This window comes from Lepus europaeus, chromosome 1, assembly GCF_033115175.1.
Source record: "Lepus europaeus isolate LE1 chromosome 1, mLepTim1.pri, whole genome shotgun sequence".
Taxonomy (NCBI): Eukaryota; Metazoa; Chordata; class Mammalia; order Lagomorpha; family Leporidae; genus Lepus; species Lepus europaeus.
The window spans coordinates 9,356,076-9,374,510 of record NC_084827.1 but is presented as its reverse complement, the minus strand read 5'-3'; the positions used below and the strand labels follow the sequence as shown (position 1 = coordinate 9,374,510).

The 18,435-nt window shown below is 43.8% G+C and overlaps 1 protein-coding gene across 1 annotated transcript in view; it reads right to left on the bottom strand.

Annotated features, from left to right (window-relative positions):
- The window catches only part of CNTNAP2 (contactin associated protein 2), a 1,725,059-nt gene that overhangs the window by 478,474 nt on the left and 1,228,150 nt on the right, over positions 1-18,435 (bottom strand). The window contains exon 14 of the mRNA XM_062195064.1: positions 10,661-10,817. Coding sequence (XP_062051048.1) covers positions 10,661-10,817 — 157 coding nt within the window. The remainder of the gene's footprint in view (positions 1-10,660; positions 10,818-18,435) is intronic.

Genomic DNA, 18,435 nt, shown 5'->3' with positions numbered 1-18,435 from the left:
GCGTTTTTTTTTTAATTTTAATTTTTAAACTATTTAAAATATCTTAATTGAACAGGTTAAATATGATCATGGCAAAACATTCAAAGAGTTTACAAGCCAAGCCCTCCACAAAATTGTATACACTCCATTCACTATATTAACCAGTATTAGTGTAACTGCCCATGCAAGTCTAAGGGTTATAGTTTCATACACATTAAAGAAATACTGGAATTGTGTTATGCATATTATTCATCAGCTTGCTTTTTGTACTTTCATCTTGACTCTCTTTCTACGCTAGTGTTTAATTCTGTACTGTCCTCTAACAGCCTTACACCATTATAATTATCTAACACTCCATTAATGAACATTTCTGTTGTTTCCATGTTCCTTTGGGCTTGTTTTGACTGCCACAAAACAAGTTAGGCCAAGTGTGTTTATCTTTCTTCAAGAGGGTTCACACCATATGGTGAGGGATTAAAAAATATGATGGTCAAGTTTTGATTGCAATTTCCAAATTGTCCTCAAAACGGTGGCACCAGCGCTGCTTTCTTGCCAGGAATTCATGGAGCAGCACGCTTCCAGCTCCCCTGCCAAGGACCATGCACCTGTGACGCTCATCACGCTGCCAACGAGATGCAGGTCTCAGCACCTTTCCCATGAGCCGTGAGAGTCCTCGGAGCCTGGGCTGTCTGTGAAGGCAGGCACCTCCACCACATCCATTTTACAAATGAAAAAGAGGCACAGTGAGGTTCTCCTAGCTGGCTGGGGGTTGGAGAAGAGATACAAACACATGTTGTCCAACTGCAATGCAGAATCTCAACTACTTAGGCTACAGTGACTTCTCACACCCAAAAGTTTCTCAACCAGGCCTCCCATGTGGGTGGTAGGGATCCAAGACCATTGCCAGCTGTCCCCCTGGATCTACCTTAGCAGGAAGAGCTGGGAATCAAATCCTGGCACTCTGATCTGGGAAGCAAGCGCTTTAACCACTAGACTACAGGCCTGCTGCAAGATTCTTTTAAAATACCCATTGTCTGTTTCTTCCTTTATTTTTCCTTTGTTAAGATGCTTGCCGTTGAAACTAAGAGTCCGAAGGTGTAAGGACTGCTTTTGCTTTGGGGATGGATGGGACGGGTTGTATGAGATTTCTAGTGCCTGAGGGGTCCCTCTGTGGCCTTTCCTGGTTGGGGGATCACCTGGTGGAGGCCAACACCTCCATAGTGCCTCAGCATCTGGAGATAATGATTGAAGCTTACTAGCCCTTGCGAAGTGTTTTTCTGTTTAAAAATGCAAATTGACCAGGACCTTGTCCATGCATGATTAGAGCCTGACCCCTCTTATTCTTGGTAAATCTGGATTGAAACTGTCCTGTGCCTGAGGACGAATCTTCCTTCTCTGCCATGTGGCTGTGTTTTTGTCCAGCCTCCCCCACGTGAAACAGTAGAAGGGCCAGTTTGCAGGCTTCCTGCTTCCCTGCCTCACAAGGAAAGACTGAAACAAAACCAGACTGATACTGTCACTGCACACGCTTGGTCACATGTGTCACCCAGAGGATGCCCCCTCAGAGCGAGACCTTGACTTGGGAAATGCACCCAATGGGCTCAGGTCCACAGCAGATGGCACTCATGGTCTGAGACTCCATCACTTCTCCTGCTGGAGGTAGGGCTAGGGATGGACTCATCTGGAGGAGGTTCTGGTTTGGATCCAAATGCCCATGGCAGCCTGGGAATGGGCAGCCTCAGTAGTGAACACAGGGCTGAGATCCATGGCAGGAGTCAGGGGGGGGTGTGGGAGGACCTCCAGAGTCAGGTTCCTGCCTTGTATCCAGGAACAGCTGTTTCAAATTGCTGTTGCAAGTTTCTCTCAGTGCAGTATTTTCTGTTAGGTCTAAGTTGTCAGTCAAGTCTTGCTAAAAGCCACAGTCTGGTTTCTGGGACACAGGGGATGAATCAGGAGCTGACTTCCCTCCCTAAGCGCATCAGTGAGAATCACAGATGGAGACAGCTGGAGCCAGCAGAAGGAGAAGCTCAGGATGGCAGCGTCAGCAGCAGGGGTGGTAACAGGCAATCAGCCATGAAGGCCAGCGTGCGAGAGCCCTGAGGACCTCTGGGGCCACACTACCAAAGACCAGGAGATAAACGGTGGGTGTGGGTAGGTGCAGTTTGAGGAGTACATACCAGAAACAGTAATGACAACGACAGTTGATTTTTGCTGAGCATACACTACTGAAATATAAATGTGTCTTCTCACTTAAGAGTATTTCCTTACTTAAACTTGTATCTAGCACATGATGTAAATATTTTCTAACCATTACATTTGGAGGCTAAAGAAACAGTCATAGAGAACGTTTGTAACTTTTTGAAGGTTGTGGAGCTAGCAAATGACAGAGCTAGCATTCAAAACCAGTTTACATCTAGAAAATAATTTGAGGAGTGTGTTGTTAGCCTAGCAGCTAAACCATCTGTGGCCCACACTGGAGTGCCTGAACCTGATTCCTAGTTCCAGCTCCTGACTTCAGCTTCCTGCTAGTGCAGACCCTGGGAGACAGCAGTGATGCTCAGGTACCGACTCCCGCCACAATGTGGGCTTAGCTAGATTGTGTTTCTGGCTGCAGTAGCAGCCCCATCCAGCTACAGGGCACTGCAGGGAGTAAGCCAGCAGCCGAGAGCTCTCTCATCTCTGTTCAGTAAGCTAAAACAATTTTTAAAAAGAATAATTTGTATCTATTTATAATGAAGAATACTTTTAACGTAGAATTAAAACAGTAACAGATTTTAAAAACCAAAGCAGGAGAATCATAAAGGCAAGTAAAAGTAGATATTTAAAAAGAAACTCCACATGCGTGTTCATAGTATTATTCACAGTGACTTAGGATGTGGAAGCAATGCAAGTGTCCACTGATGGGTGAAATGTGGAATATGCATACACTGGAAGATTATTCAATCTTGCACAGGAAGGAAAATCTGACACATGCCACAAAATAGATGAACCATAATGAGGACATTATGCAAAGTGAAATAAGCTAGTCACAAAAAAGCAAAGATGTAATTCTACTTCTACGAGGATTTACAGTAGTCCGAATCATAGAAACCGAAATTAGAATTGTGGGAGCCAGGGAGAAAGAGGAATGGGAGTTACTATTTAATGGGTGCAGTTTCAGTTTTGCAAGATTGAAAGAACTCTAGAGATGGATGGTGGTGATGGCCGCATAACACAGCAAATGGACTTAACTCCAGTGGAAAAAAAAAAGATGAAATCATGCAATCGGTAGTCCACGAGCTAAAACCTGACTGGTATCTCAGAATGAGTCTGGAGCTGCCTGCGGGGGGAGTCTGCATCCCTGCTCTACCCCTTGTCAGTCGTGGGACTTTGGGAAAGAACTTAACCTCCCTGGAGCTCGGGTTCCTCATTTGTAAAATGTGGCTAAAATACCACATTCCTTGTAGAGTGAGCATGATCTCTAAATAACACAATACATTTTAGCCCTAGGAACAATGCCGGGCCTATAATTAAAACTCAATAAGTGTTCACTGTTATTTAAATAACATGACGAATGGAAATGCACATATCAGTATTTCACTTTTAGTAAAAATATCCTGAAGACTTTGTGAAAAAATGTCACTAAGAAGATTGAATCAGATGGTTTATAAATAACAAAAATGTATGATTCCCTTTCACATATTCAAAAACATTTAGCAGCTGGTTGTTGGATAGTAAGTTGACACAATCAAATATAAACTTGTGGCTTTTTAACACTGAAGAGAATCTTTGGTAAACTTCTCTGTGCTGCCGACCAAGGGTGGACACACAATATTTCTGGCCCTGGAAGAGAAAGGTCTCCAGACAAACCAGTCGGACTCAGGGCCAGCAGAATATCACATAACCAGTTAGTATTTGGCCTTTCTAATATCAGGGTAGGAAAAGGTGACCAATTGCAACACAAAGGCTGTGCTAATGACGTTTCACCTCACTTTTATTTCCATCCTATATACATGTGCTCATCTTGGCTGGGACACAGTAATCCAGAAGTTCACAAGGACAACGAGAAAAGGGCACTCAAGCAACGAATGGCATTCCTTCCCTGATAATTCCATTCTGGGATTGCTAATTTCAGATGTGATGATTTAGTTCATTGCGTCAGGCTGTGAGAGACCAGGAATTACCCAGCGGTGGGCACTTAGCTGAGACCAAGGCTTGCTTAATTAGGATTCTGGCACTGCAGGTGGGAATATTTACTATTGCTGTGAATAGTAAATCATAAATGTTAAATTACATTCAATCTCAGAAATAACTGTGCAAAAATTCTCACAGCATAGATAATCAGGCAATTATTGAGATGGTTATAGGACTCACAGGCCATGGCAGCTTTGTTAAGAAGCCCAGTCATGCTCTCAGCGACAAGTCTCATTTATCCTGGCTTCTTTTCTATGTGATTTACTCTAGTAAATAAGAATAAATGTCCAACCAATGTTTCAGAGTTCTTCAAAAAGGAACATATAACATGTGGTCTATGGTATAAGTTTTAAATTTAAAACTTACAAAAAGCATGACAAAATTTTAAATCCATAAATCATTACCAAGATAAAAGCAATGGGTGAGCTCTTCCTTGTTCATCGTTTTGTAGAACAATTTTGGAAGAGGAATTTAGATATGTGGGACTTTAGTCATCTCTCTGTTCCTCATTTTGATGTAATTTTTGGAAAGTAAATCAAAATTTTCTGTGTTCCAATTTACATTTACAATATTAGAAATGTGTAATGACTTTAGCTAGGGTTCTGTTCAATATTCAAACAATGATAAAATTGTATATTTTTCTACACTTATGAAATATTAACTTATGATAGCAGTTTGCCAAGATCTGTGCATGACTTGTGAAGTATTAGCAATCTGTATTTTGCCAAGAATAAAACTCAGAAGTTAAATGTCCTGAGTTAGGCCACAAAGTGACAGAATGGCATAGAAATTCTTTGGGGTCAGTGCACCCTAATCAAATGAGTCTTTGAGGTCAGATTGTTGCAAGGAGCAACTTCATTAACTGAAACACATAGTTTGGAAGCATGGGATTCAACAGAACGTTGGTTTTTACCCTTCCCTCACAATCAATGTGGTCATGGCTCTAGGTGCTAGATTTTCTTTTTTGTCCATCTCTCAGCAATGCTCCACGGTTAAACAGAAAGAAGTGCACAGCAGTGACCGTGGCACCTGGCAGCACACTCTGGGTTGCCAGGGCAGTATTCCTCAGGTCTCCTGGAGGGATGGGTGAATGCGACCTCAGCGTCAGCTTCCTGCCTGTCCCTGGAGGGGAAACACTCCAAGACAATGTCTGCAAACATCAGGCATCTGCACCCAGACGGCCTGCTGCCCTGGGTGTCTGATTCTCCCTCCCTGACCAAGCAGGCGCTTCTGTGGACCATCTGGGCTTGGGGACTTCAGGAGAACAATGGCTCCAGCACCTCTCTTGAGGGATGATGCAGTCGGGGACCTCTTGATGACCCCGGATTTCAGACTGACTCCAATGAAGCATATTCCATACACTGTCCATGCGTGGAGTTGTGGAATTTGATTCGGAGCCTGCTGAACAGCAGGTGGAGAACATGAAGGACCTCACTTTCCACAGTTCCTTTCTTATGATTCATTTGGAATCATTAAGAATAGCATAATTAAAAATTGAAAATAGCTATGTATCCCATCTTGCATAATTTATAAAATGTTTCATTTTCTATACACTATTTATTGCTCACAGAAGTCCCCCAACCAGATTCACTGTTGTTACACAGACAACAAATCTATGTTTCAGGGAGGTTTTAAGCTGCTTATAAGCCTCTGTCCTGAAATGGCGAGTTTGGGCCTGGATGTAAGATCTTCCTGCTTCCAGCTACGCTCACTCTTCACTGCTCCTGAACAAGCGGAACGTGCTCTAGGAGCAACCCAGCCCCTTCTGAGACATTTTAAAAGTCCGCACAGGAGATCCTTTGTCAGGTGGTGCTGGTGAATTTAAAGACCAATAATACATCTGCCAACACTTTCGTTCTTGGGTTATATAGGGAATAGCATTGTAATAGCTCTTTGTTATAAATGTACCCATTAATATTGTTGGTCTGCTCAGAACGTGAGAATATTTCAAAAAGTTCATGGCAAATGGAATTAAAAGATGTTTATTTTGTGGCAAAAATTTTTGAAATTCATGCATGCCTTTTTCATAATGCACATTTTCTGTAAGTTTTCTGTAAACCCTTCGTAGGGTGCCTGTTACGAGATGTCAGAGAAAGTTTACAGAAGCAAAGAAGTACAGATGTCTTGGTTACTACTCATCCATAAGTAAGAAATACAGCAGCAGGGACCCAAGTCTCTGTGTAACTGTGAAACATATTTTAATCAAAAGCCTACCAGAGGGGTGGTGCTGTGGTGTAGCCACCTACAGTGCCGGCATCCCATATGGGTGCTGGATCGAGTCCTGGCTGCTCCACTTCCGATCCAGCTCTCTGCTATGGCCTGGGAAAACTGCAAAAGATGGCCCAACTGCTTGGGTCTCTGCACCTGCATGGGAAACCTGGAAGAAGCTCCTGGCTCCTGGCTTTGGAATGGCCCAGCTCTGGCTGTTGTGGCCATTTGGGGAGTAAACCAGCAGATGGAACTCACTCTCTCTGTCTCTACCTCTCTCTCTCTATAACTCTGTATTTCAAATAAATGAAATAAATATTTTTTTTTTTAAAAAAAAGCTTGCCAGAGTGGGGATGAATTAGGTATGTCCTGTAGTAGGTTTTCTAAAATGTGATCTGGGGTGAGCTGGGGAGGAGGGGGTGGCACAACACTGACACTGTTGCTGGGGACACTCCTATCCCGTTTCAGAGGCACTGGGGTCAAATTCTAGCTCTGCTCTCCATCCCAGCTTCCTGCCAATGTGCAACCTGGGGGGCAACGAGTGAGGGCTCAGGTATCTGGGCCCCGGCCACCCATGTGGGGGACCCACATTGAGTACCCAGCTCCTGGATTCTGCCTGGGGTATCTGGGGAGAAAACTAGCAGATTGGAGGTCTCTGTCTGTCTCTGTGCATTTCAAATATAAATAAACAAATAAGAGTATTTTTGAAATGTTTCAGAGGCAAGTATGTTTCTCTAAAATCTATATGTGTTACCTGTAATTCTACTGATGGTGACCCTCTGGAGTTAGACAGAAAAATTAGACTTGGGCCTCAAACTTAATATTTTACAAACTGAACTTAACACCCACTCCCTCTCCTAAGCTTGATATATGGCTTTCCATCCACTGCATTTCTAGGAGCCCAGTGGTACGCCCACCCGGACTCCAAAAATTCTTTCCTGGCCATCCACATCAGATCCTATAGATATCATTTCCCAAATACTTTAAATGTGTTCCCTCATTTTGCATATCCTGCCATCCTTTGCCTCAAGTCCTCAATGGTTTTCCAGGGCGATCCCAACATTCTCTTGCCTCTGCCTTAAAGGGCTGTGTGGGCAGGAAGTTCAAACTTCCGAGCCCCTGCACAGAAGGGAGGCCCTGGTGCCGTTGTGCTCACGTACTTAGCCTGCCTGTGGCTCCTCCTTTCCTTTGCAGGGGTCGTTCCACAGCTACCGCACTGACTTAGCTCCTTCATGCTTCTCCTCCAAGACCACCAGGCAAGGAGGCGTGCGCCAGGCGAACCTCTCTTTTGAGCATGCCTCTTTCTCTGAGATGTCCTTACTGGTCTTCACTACCTCAGGCTGACATTCTCTTCTATCAGTCCCTGTGGGATCCTGCTCGTGTCCTCTCAGAGCACTGACTGTGGCATGCTGGGCATTTTTAGAAAAAGATTTATTGATTTATTTTAAAGGCAGAATTTAAGAGACAGAGAGAGAAAGAGAGAGAGAGAGGAAGAGAAAGAAGAGAGAGAGAGAGAGAATATGAATCTTCCATATGCTGGTTCACTCCCCAGATGGCCACAATGGCTGGAGCTACGCCAATCCCAAAGCCAGGAGCCAGGAGCTTCTTCTGGGTCTCCCACATGGGTGCAGGGGCCCAAACACTTGGGCCATCCTCCGTGGCTTTCCCAGGCCATTAGCAAGGGCTGGATGGGAAGTGGGGCAGTTGGGCCTCCAAGCAGCACACCAGCGCTGCAAGCCACTGCTGTAATGCACTGAGCCACAGTGCTGGCCCCTGTGCTGTCCATCTGTGTGTTCCCCTTCAGCTAGTGCCTGGCCATGTTCTGGTGATCGCTGGATCCCCGAGCTCTTACGCTGATGTCTGATAGCAGCCGGTTGCCCTGGGACGTAGGCAGTAGGTCTTCCTCTACCTGTGACCCTCAGCTCTCCTCCGTGAGGGACAAGAAGGATGGAGCAGTGGTGGTGGTAGTAGCATGTGTCAGGCTGCCTGCATGAGGAACCAGCTGGGACACTTCTGGTTAGGGAGGCAGCACTCAGAGCAACTTCCCGCCCAGGCAGGAGGCAAGACCGAATACACAAATGGATCCCAGAGGCCTCTGCCAGGCTTGCTGCACAACATACAGATGGTGAGGAATGACACCAACATGAGTCAGGCCGAGTTTCCTGCTCGTGTCATTCGCTGCTTTATCCCCTGGGCTAAGTGGAGTCTCTGACACTTAGATGTCCAATCAATATTAAATGAATGACTGACTGACAGTGAAAGAATGAGAAGTTAACTTCAAAACCCAGGCCCTTTCAGTTGCTTTCTCTTGGCTTCCAGACTTTCTATAGGGTGTGCACATGGCTATGTGTATATGTGTATAGATATATCTTTCATATAAAATTAAAATTGAGCAGCATGTTCTCTTTATAATTAATTACAATTAAAGCAGCTGGTATTGTGTTGCTTGAAAAGCTAGCACCCCACATTGGAATGGTGCTTCTGGTCCAGCTCCCTGGGAAAGTAGCAGAAGATGGCCCAAGTCCTTGGGTCGCTGCCACCCACATGGGAGGCCCAGTTGGAGTCCCAGGCTCCTGGCTTTGGCCAGGCCTACTTCTGGCTATTGTGGCTTTTTGAGGGGTGAACCAGCAGATGGAAGATTTCTCTCTTTCTCTCTCTCTCCCTTTCTCTGTTGCTCTGCCTTTCAAATACACACACACACACACACATACATATAAATATATATATATATATAATGTATTTTTTAAAAAAGAATGATAGCTTTGTACAAGTATTTTACACACAGAAATGCTAAGCCATTGAAATGCACAGCTTTGGCGATTTATTCCAGCTAGTAAAAGAAGCATGGGTTTTGGAAAATGAGTAGACATTGTTAAATAAAATTTATAGGTTCAAAGTGCACCAGGTGCAAGAGACCAAACCAAATGGGAGTCGCTCATGCTGAGGTTCCAAGCCAGCCAGCCATAGTTAAGCTGTTCATCAGACTGTCCGAGGCGTCAGGAGAAAGAGACACAGTAGCCCAATACCCAGCAATCCAGCTTTGGCTGGCATGATAAGAAAATCTCCTCCGCTTTATCCCTTACGAAAAAGTCACCTGAAGTAATGTGATGTGAGCAGTCGGGCTTTTCTCCCTCTGTTGTTCAGCGTTTCTGCCTTATGAAACCACTGCTCTGCCAGTGCCCAGTGGGGGCCTCCTCATTTCCTAGAATGGCGGCTGCCTTCATTCAGGAATTGCCAAAAGCCAATTAAATTTATAATCCAATGTGTTGCAATTGTGTCTTTTGACAACATCCTACCTGAGCGTCATGATAGCTCTACATTCTGAGAATTTGCTTTCAGTTAGCTGGCAGGATGAATACGTCTTAGGAATTGTCCTTGCCCACAGCGTAGCGCAGGAGGCAGGCTGAAGCAGACGCCGCCCATGAGGAAACCCAGGGCTCAACTGTGCAGAGGCGGGGACCGAGCACACAGAGCCCTTCCGGGCTCTAAAATTGTAGGAAGGCAGCGCTGCATTGTGCGCTTCTGGGAGGAAACATAGGTAAGTTTAGATCCTTTCTCCTTAAACTTTTGGGCCTTTTATTTAAAACAAACAAACAAACAAAAAACAACAACAGGGAATGACAGCCGATTTTATCTTTCTCTATTACTGAAGCAGACCTAGCCATTTGCTGCAAAGCAGGACAAAAGCCAGCAGAGGGATGAAAGAAACCCAAAATAGATCTTTCCTGAACTGATTTGTATCAGTTATACACAATGCAGTGAAGGGAGAGGGACAGGTAAGCACTTGCTGTAGACAGGCGCAAAGAAGGATCCCCACCCCCCATTGTGGCTGGCTGTTACTCTGTTTTGTTTTGGTCCAGAGACTCAAAGCAAACATCACAGCAGGTGGTAGCACTCCCCAGGAGACATCACTGACCAGGCACCCTCCCTGCACACATATGGGCCTGCTTCCTCAGCCACACTCTCTCTCTGTTCTCCCACAGCACGTTTTATAATGCAAATCACTGTCTACATCATGGCTCATTATTTTCCTTTCTGAATAAAATACGAACACATCAATTATGTGTCAGCCCATTCCTAAAGGCATACCCTTGTCACACTGACCTTTTTCTGCTTTTAGATTTTTCAGTATCTTCCTGAAATTTGTCAGCTGGGCGAGTTCCAAACCTTCTTACCTATTCTCTTCTTTTTTTCCAGCACTTTTCAAACTTCCCCCTCTATCTAATTAGCGTGACGTCAAGGCACATTGCCGGGCGGGGAGGGGTTGCCCTTGGTTGAGCTGATGGCAGGTGGTACTCACCACTGCTTGTAATCAGCGTCGCAGTTACAGTAGTACTTGGGGTCTGTGCAGTTACGCTCAATGCCACAGGCGCACTTCTGAATGCCAGGTCCGGAGCCTCCCCAGTAGTAGTGCTTCTCATTGGCTTTGCCAACCCACCAAGTGTAAGGACTTCCATCTACAAGAAAGGGGGAAGGCACACTGAGAAACAGATCTGGCTCCAGTCATTATCACGCCATACGTACACCCATCCTCCCCAAGACAGGTATTGTTCTCTGAGCACTGAATGTCCCCACCTCTCTCAAAAGTCAAGTTATTTCAATAATTGAATATTTAATTAAAAATGTCAGAAGAAGAAGAAAACACAAAAAAGGGAAAAAGCTTTCATGTACATAAGTTGGAAGAATTAATGCCACCAGAATGTTCATACTACCCAAAGTAATTCACAGATTCAATTGATTCTAATCAAAATACCAAGGACATTCTTCTCAGATCTATAATTCATATGTAAACACAAGATATCCCAAATAGCTAAACTAATCCTGGACATTAAAAACAAAGCTGAAGGTACCACAATACCAGATTTCAAATTTTAATCAAAACAGCCTGGCACTGGCATAAAAATAGACATGAGGATCAATGAAACAGATTAGAAATCCCAGAAATTAACTCATATATCTGTAATTCACTAATTTCTGACAAAGGAGTTAAAATCACTCCATGGAAAAGGACTGTTTCTTTAGTAAATGGTGTTGTAATGGTTGTCTCTACATGCAGAAGTATGTAATAAGGTCCCTATCTTACACCCTATAAAAAATCAGCTCACAAGAGATCAAGAATCTTAATTAAAACGCTAAAGGAAAACATAGCAGAAACACTGCAAGACATTGACCTAGGCAACGACTTCTTGGATAAGACCCCAGAAGCACAGCACAGGCAATAAAATAAAACATAGCCAGATGAGGTTACATCAAGGTAAAGAAGCTTCTCAGCAAAGTGAGGAGGTAACATAAGAATGAGAGAAAATATTTTAAAACTATGTGTCTCATAAAAGATTGCTATCCAGAATATATAAGGAGTCCAAGAAACTCAACAACAACAAAAGAAACAATCCAGTTAAGAAATGGGGTGAGGATATGAACAGGTGTTTTTTCAAAGAATGAAACACAAATGTCCAATACACACATGAAAGGATGCTCAGGGTCACTAGTCACCTGGGAAATGCAAATCAAAACCACAATGAGGTTTCACCTCACCCCAGTTAGAATGACTATCATCTACAAATCAAAAAATAACAAAAGTTGCTGGGGATGTGGGGGAAAAAGCTACCCTAATACTCGGCTGGTAGGAAGGTAAACTAATGCAACCACTATGGAAGATAGTATGGAGATTCCTCAGAAATCTGAAAACAGATCTACCGTATGACCCAGCCATCCCGCATCTGGGAATTTACCTAAATGAAATGAAATCAGAATATGAAGAGTTTATTTGTGGTGAAGCCAAGATGCCAGTATAGCAAAAAGACATTCTGAGTTGCAGGGGGAAAATAGATTGTTAATAAGAAAAGGGGATACAGGCTGGCGACAGAGCCCTGAGAGTTTTGAGTGGAGAAGCCCGGAAGTCCAGCAGAGACTGAGTAGGACCACATAGAGGGAGCAGAGAGTCACAGAGACACAGCAGAGGTGTGATGGAGAAGCCAAACAGGACGACTGATGCCATCCCCTCCCTCCCTCCCCAGGCAGACCAGGTGAGGCATGAGGTCACAAGTCCAAGGAGCTGTGATTAGCAGCAGGTGGGAGAGCTGGGTGAACTGTGCTTGAAATTCCAAGAGGGAAGAATAGGGGAATAGATGGAGAACTCGGGCACATCCCTGTCCATCCACATCTCCCTCTCCCCACAACTGGACCTGCAGCTGGCTGGGAGAAGCCATATCGTCTGTTTATATCTCCGAATGCAAACAGGGTGCTACTGCATTTGTCTCCCATGCACGTGCCCATCAATTGTGGGGGCCACTTCACCATACCCCACTCAACTCACGTGGGAATGAGGATCACAACATTTCAGAGTAATTCCCTCCCCCCCCCCCAACATGAGCTGTACAATGGGGAGAAGTTCTAAACATTGAAATCCTAGCTCCTTTCACACACTAGAGCACGGCCCAAGTAGGTGGGGCTTAGTGCACAGGAACTCTCCTATCTGCCCCCATCACCATCCAGAAGGGAGCAGGACTTCCAGAGGCAGGGCTATGTGTTTGCACTGGCAACGCAGACACATAGCGGTTCATTGCAGAAGGAAATCTTGCCAACAGCACCAAGACATGTATTAAAGATAAAAGGAACCAGAAATGCTGAAAAATTAGGGGGAAAATTTTAATAAGACTAAGGAAGACAGTATTAGCCCCAGAATGGAACACTACATCACCTCTTCAATAATAGAAGCAGAAGAAGAGATTGAGAATATGACAGGAATGGAATTCAGAAAATCAATCGTCAGAGTACTTAGAAGCAATCAGAAACAAATTCATGACCTAAATGAAAGGTGTTCCCAAGAAATTGAGATATTGAAGAGAAATCAGAATGAAATTCTAGATATGAAGAATTCAATAAAGCAAATAAAAAATACAGTGGATAGTCTCAGAAATAGGATAAACGAAACAGAAGAATGAATGTTAGAACTAGAAGACAAATTTCTGGAAATAACACAGTCAGACTAAACAAAACATGAAATCAGGAAATTGAAAAGCACAGTTGTCGGTCTGCAAGATTCTATCAGCCGGCGCCGCGGCTCACTAGGCTAATCCTCTGCCTTGCGGCGCCGGCACACCGGGTTCTAGTCCCGGTAGGGGCACTGATCCTGTCCTGGTTGCCCCTCTTCCAGGCCAGCTCTCTGCTGTGGCCAGGAGTGCAGTGGAGGATGGCCCAAGTCCTTGGGCCCCGCACCCCATGGGAGACCAGGAGAAGCACCTGGCTCCTGCCATCGGATCAGCACGGTGTGCCGGCCGCAGCGCGCCTACCGCGGTGGCCATTGGAGGGTGAACCAACGACAAAAGGAAGACCTTTCTCTCTGTCTCTCTCTCACTGTCCACTCTGCCTGTCAAAAAAAAAAAAAAAAGATTCTATCAAACAATCCAACATATGGATCCTAGGAGTTCCAGAAGGCATCGAAACAGAGAAAGGATTAGAAGGCCTTCTTAATGAAATAATAGCAGAGAACTTCCCCCTTCTGGAGAAATAGAGACATCAAGTTCAGGAAATACACAGAACTCCCAACAGACAGGCCAGAAAAGATCCTCACCTCTACACATAGTGGCAAAGCTCTCCTCAGTAACACATAAAGATGCTAAAATGTGCAAGAGAGAAAGGCCAAATCACATACGGAGAAAACCTGATTAAACTCACCCCAGACTTCTTATCACAAACCCTACAGGCAAGGAGAGAATGGCAAGACAGACTCTAAGTCTTAAGAGAAAAAAAACCTGTTAACCCAGATTACTGTACCCTGCAAAATCTCATTTATTTATTTATTTATTTATTTATTTTTATTTGACAGGCAGAGTGGATAGTGAGAGAGAGAGAGACAGAGAGAAAGGTCTTCCTTTTTGCCGTTGGTTCACCCTCCAATGGCCGCTGTGGCCGGCGCATCTCGCTGATCCGAAGCCAGGAGCCAGGTGCTTCTCCTGGTCTCCCATGCGGGTGCAGGGCCCAAGGACTTGGGCCATCCTCCACTGCCTTACCGGGCCATAGCAGAGAGCTGGCCTGGAAGAGGGGCAACCGGGATAGAATCCGGTGCCCCAACCGGGACTAGAACCCGGTGTGCCGGTGCCGCAAGGCGGAGGATTAGCCTGTTAAGCCACGGCGCCGGCCTCAAAATCTCATTTATGAATGAAGGAGAAATAAGAATCTTCCACAGCAAACAGAAATTGAAAAAATTTGTATGTACTCGCCCAGCCCTAGGAAAGTTGTTCAAACATGTGCTACACACAGAAACACATAAACAAGAACATCACTGGAAAAGTAGATAATCATCCAGCAAAAGAACAAATGAAATCCAAAGTACATAAACAGAACTATTTAGAGAAATAGGGCAGGGCAAAGTCAGTACTTAACAATAGTAACACTGACTATAAATGGTCTCAACTCCCCAGTTAAAACACACAGACTGGCTTAACGGATTAAAAAAGGAAATCCATCTATTTGCTGCTTACAAAAAACAAATCTTAACAACAAAGATGCTTGCAGACTGAAAATGAAAGGATGGAAAAAGATAATTCATGCTAATAGAAACCAAAAAAATCTGGTGTGGCCATCTTAATATTAGACAAAACAGACCTTAACACAAAAACCATCAAGAGAGACAAAAAAGGACACTATATAATGATCAAAGGATTAATTCAACAGGAACATGTGACCATTATGAATGTATATGCACTCAGCCACAGGGCACCTGGCTATTTAAAAGAAATGTTAAAAGATTTAAAGGGAGATATAGATCCAAATACAATTGTGATGGGGAACTTCAATACCCTACTCTCAGCAATGAACAGGTCAATGAAACAGAAAATTATAAGAAAGCCGGCGCCGCGGCTCACTAGGCTAATCCTCCGCCTTGCGGCGCCGGCACACCGGGTTCTAGTCCCGGTCGGGGCACCGATCCTGTCCCGGTTGCCCCTCTTCCAGGCCAGCTCTCTGCTGTGGCCAGGGAGTGCAGTGGAGGATGGCCCAAGTGCTTGGGCCCCGCACCCCATGGGAGACCAGGAGAAGCACCTGGCTCCTGCCATCGGATCTGCGCGGCGCGCCGGTCGCTGCGCGCCAGCCGCGGTGGCCATTGGAGGGTGAACCAACGGCAAAAAGGAAGACCTTTCTCTCTGTCTCTCTCTCACTGTCCACTCTGCCTGTCAAAAAAAAAAAAAAAAAAAAAGAAAATTATAAGAAAAACAACAGAGTTAATTGACACCATAGACCAAATAGACCCAGCTGATATCTACAGAACCTTCCACCCTACAGCCAAAGAGAGTGCATATTTCTTTCCAGTACATGGAACATTCTCGAGGATTGACCACATGCTAGACCATACAGCAAGTCTCAGCAAATTAAAATAAATTGAAGTTATACCATGCATCTTCTTGAATCACAATGCAATGAAGCTGGAAATCAGCAACTCAATAATCCCTACAACATATGCAAAAAAAAAAAAAAAAATGGAGAATGGGCTGGCGCCGCAGCTCACTAGGCTAATCCTCCACCTTGTGGCGCTGGCACACCGGGTTCTAGTCCCGGTCGGGGCACCGATCCTGTCCCGGTTGCCCCTCTTCCAGGCCAGCTCTCTGCTGTGGCCAGGGAGTGCAGTGGAGGATGCCCCAAGTGCTTGGGCCCTGCACCCCATGGGAGACCAGGATAAGTACCTGGCTCCTGCCATCGGATCAGCGCGGTACGCTCGCTGCAGTGCGCTACCGCGGTGGCCATTGGAGGGTGAACCAACGGCAAAAGGAAGACCTTTCTCTCTGTCTCTCTCTCACTGTCCACTCTGCCTGTCAAAAAAAAAAAAAATGGAGAATGAACAACATTTTAGTGAATGAACAGTGGATCATAGAAGAAATAAAAGAGATATCAAAAACTTCTGGAAACAAATGAAGATGACAATACAACATACCAAAATGTGTGGGATACAGCAAAAGCAGTGTTAAAAGGAAAGTTTATAGCAACTGGTGCTTACATCAAGAAACTGGAAAAGCATCAAATAAATGAACTATCTATGCACCTCAAGGATCTAGCAAAGAAAAAATAAAAGCAAACTTAACCCAAAACCAGTAGAAGGAAAGAAACAATTAAAATTAGAGAAGAAATCAATCAACAAAATTGAAACCAAAAAGCAATACAAAAGATCAGCAAAATGAAGACCTGATTTTTTGAAAAAATAAACAAAATTGACACACCATTGATCCAACTAACAAAAAAAAACAAAGAGAAGACACAAATCAATAAAATTAGAGATGAAAAAGGAAATTTAACAACAGACACCACAGAAATAAAAAAAAGAATCATCAGAAATTACTACATGGAGCTGTATGCCAACAAACTGGGAAACGTAGAAAAAATGGGCAGATTCCTTGAGACATACAACCTAAATTGACATACAATCTTAATTGAGCCATGAAGACATAGAAAACCTAAACAGACCAATAACTGACACAGAAATTGAAACAGTAATAAAGGCCCTCCCAACAAAGAAAAGCCCAGGACCGGATGGATTCACTACTGAATTCTACCAAACATTTAAAGAACTAACTCCAATTCTTCTCAAGTTATTCCAAACAACTGAAAGGGAGAGAATCCTTCCAGATTCTTTCTATGAAGCCAGCATCACTTTAATACCTAAAATCCAGAAAAGATGCAACAGAGAAATAAAACTGCAGACCAATCTCCCTGATGAACATATATGCAAAAATCCTTAACAAAATTCTGGCCAATTGAAATCAACAACACATCAGGAAAATTATTCACCCGGACAAAGTGGGATTTATCCCTGGTATGCAGGTAGAGTTCAACATTCGCAAATCAATGTGATACACCACATTAACAAACTGCAGAAGAAAAACCATATGATTATCTCAGTAGATGCAGAGAAAGCATTTGATAAAATACAATACCCTTTCATGATGAAAACTTTAAGCAAATTGGATGTAGAAGGGACATTCCTCAACACAATCAAGGCAATTTATGAAAAACCCATGGCCAGCATCCTATTGAATGCAGAAAAGCTGGAAGCATTCCCACTGAGAACATGGGAAGCAGTCCACACAGCAGACTCATAGAAGGAAAAACACTCTAAACAGCACTCTGACCTCAGACTCACCCCCTAAGGCATTTGGACCTGACTGAAAATTCCATGAGAGCATTTCAGGCATGGAAAGCCAAGACATAGTTTCAAAAATGGTTCTGCATGAAAGATCTCTGTGAGTGAGACCCGAGTGGAAAGAAGAGGCCATCAAAGAAAAATGCACTTTTCTCTAAAGGGAAGAGAGAACTTCCACTTTGCATATGGCTCTAAATACCAATGGAGTTTGTGGACTCAAAAGGCTTCCATAGCCTTGGCAGCTCATGACAAGAGCCTCGGGTGGTCACTGATGTCAAAAATAAGAGTGTTAATTGTTAAATCAAAAGACAGGAGTCACTGTGTACTTATTCCCCATGTTGGACCTCTGTCCTTAATGAGGTGTACTATGAGAATTAATGGTAAAACTTGTCTTCAAACTGTGTTTTATACTTTTTGTGTGTGTGTGGGTACAAACAGCTGAAATCTCTACTTAGAATAGAGTTGGTCTTCTGTATATAAAGTCAATTAAAAATGAATTTTAATGAAAAAATGTAATGGGAGAGGGAGTAGGAGGTGGGATGGGAGTGGGGGTGGGAGGGCAGGAATGGGGTGAAGAAACACTATATCCCTAAAAGCTGTACCTATGAAATTTGTTTTCATTAAATAAAAACCTTCAAAAAAAGAGTTACATGTACTCCAACTTTTATAGCAGCTCAATTCACAATAGCTGAGATATGGGATCAACCCAGATGCCTATTAACTGATGACTGAATAAAGCAAATTTGGTAAATATACATGATGGATTTCAGCCATCAAAAAGAATGAAATCCTGTCTTTTGCACCAAAATGGATGCAATTACAGACCATCATGCTTAGTCGAATCAGTCAGTCCCAAAAAGAAAAATATCATACACTTCCTCAGATTTATGGTAACATATATGGAGTACTAAAAAAAGTAATGTATCTTAATGAAACTGACATCT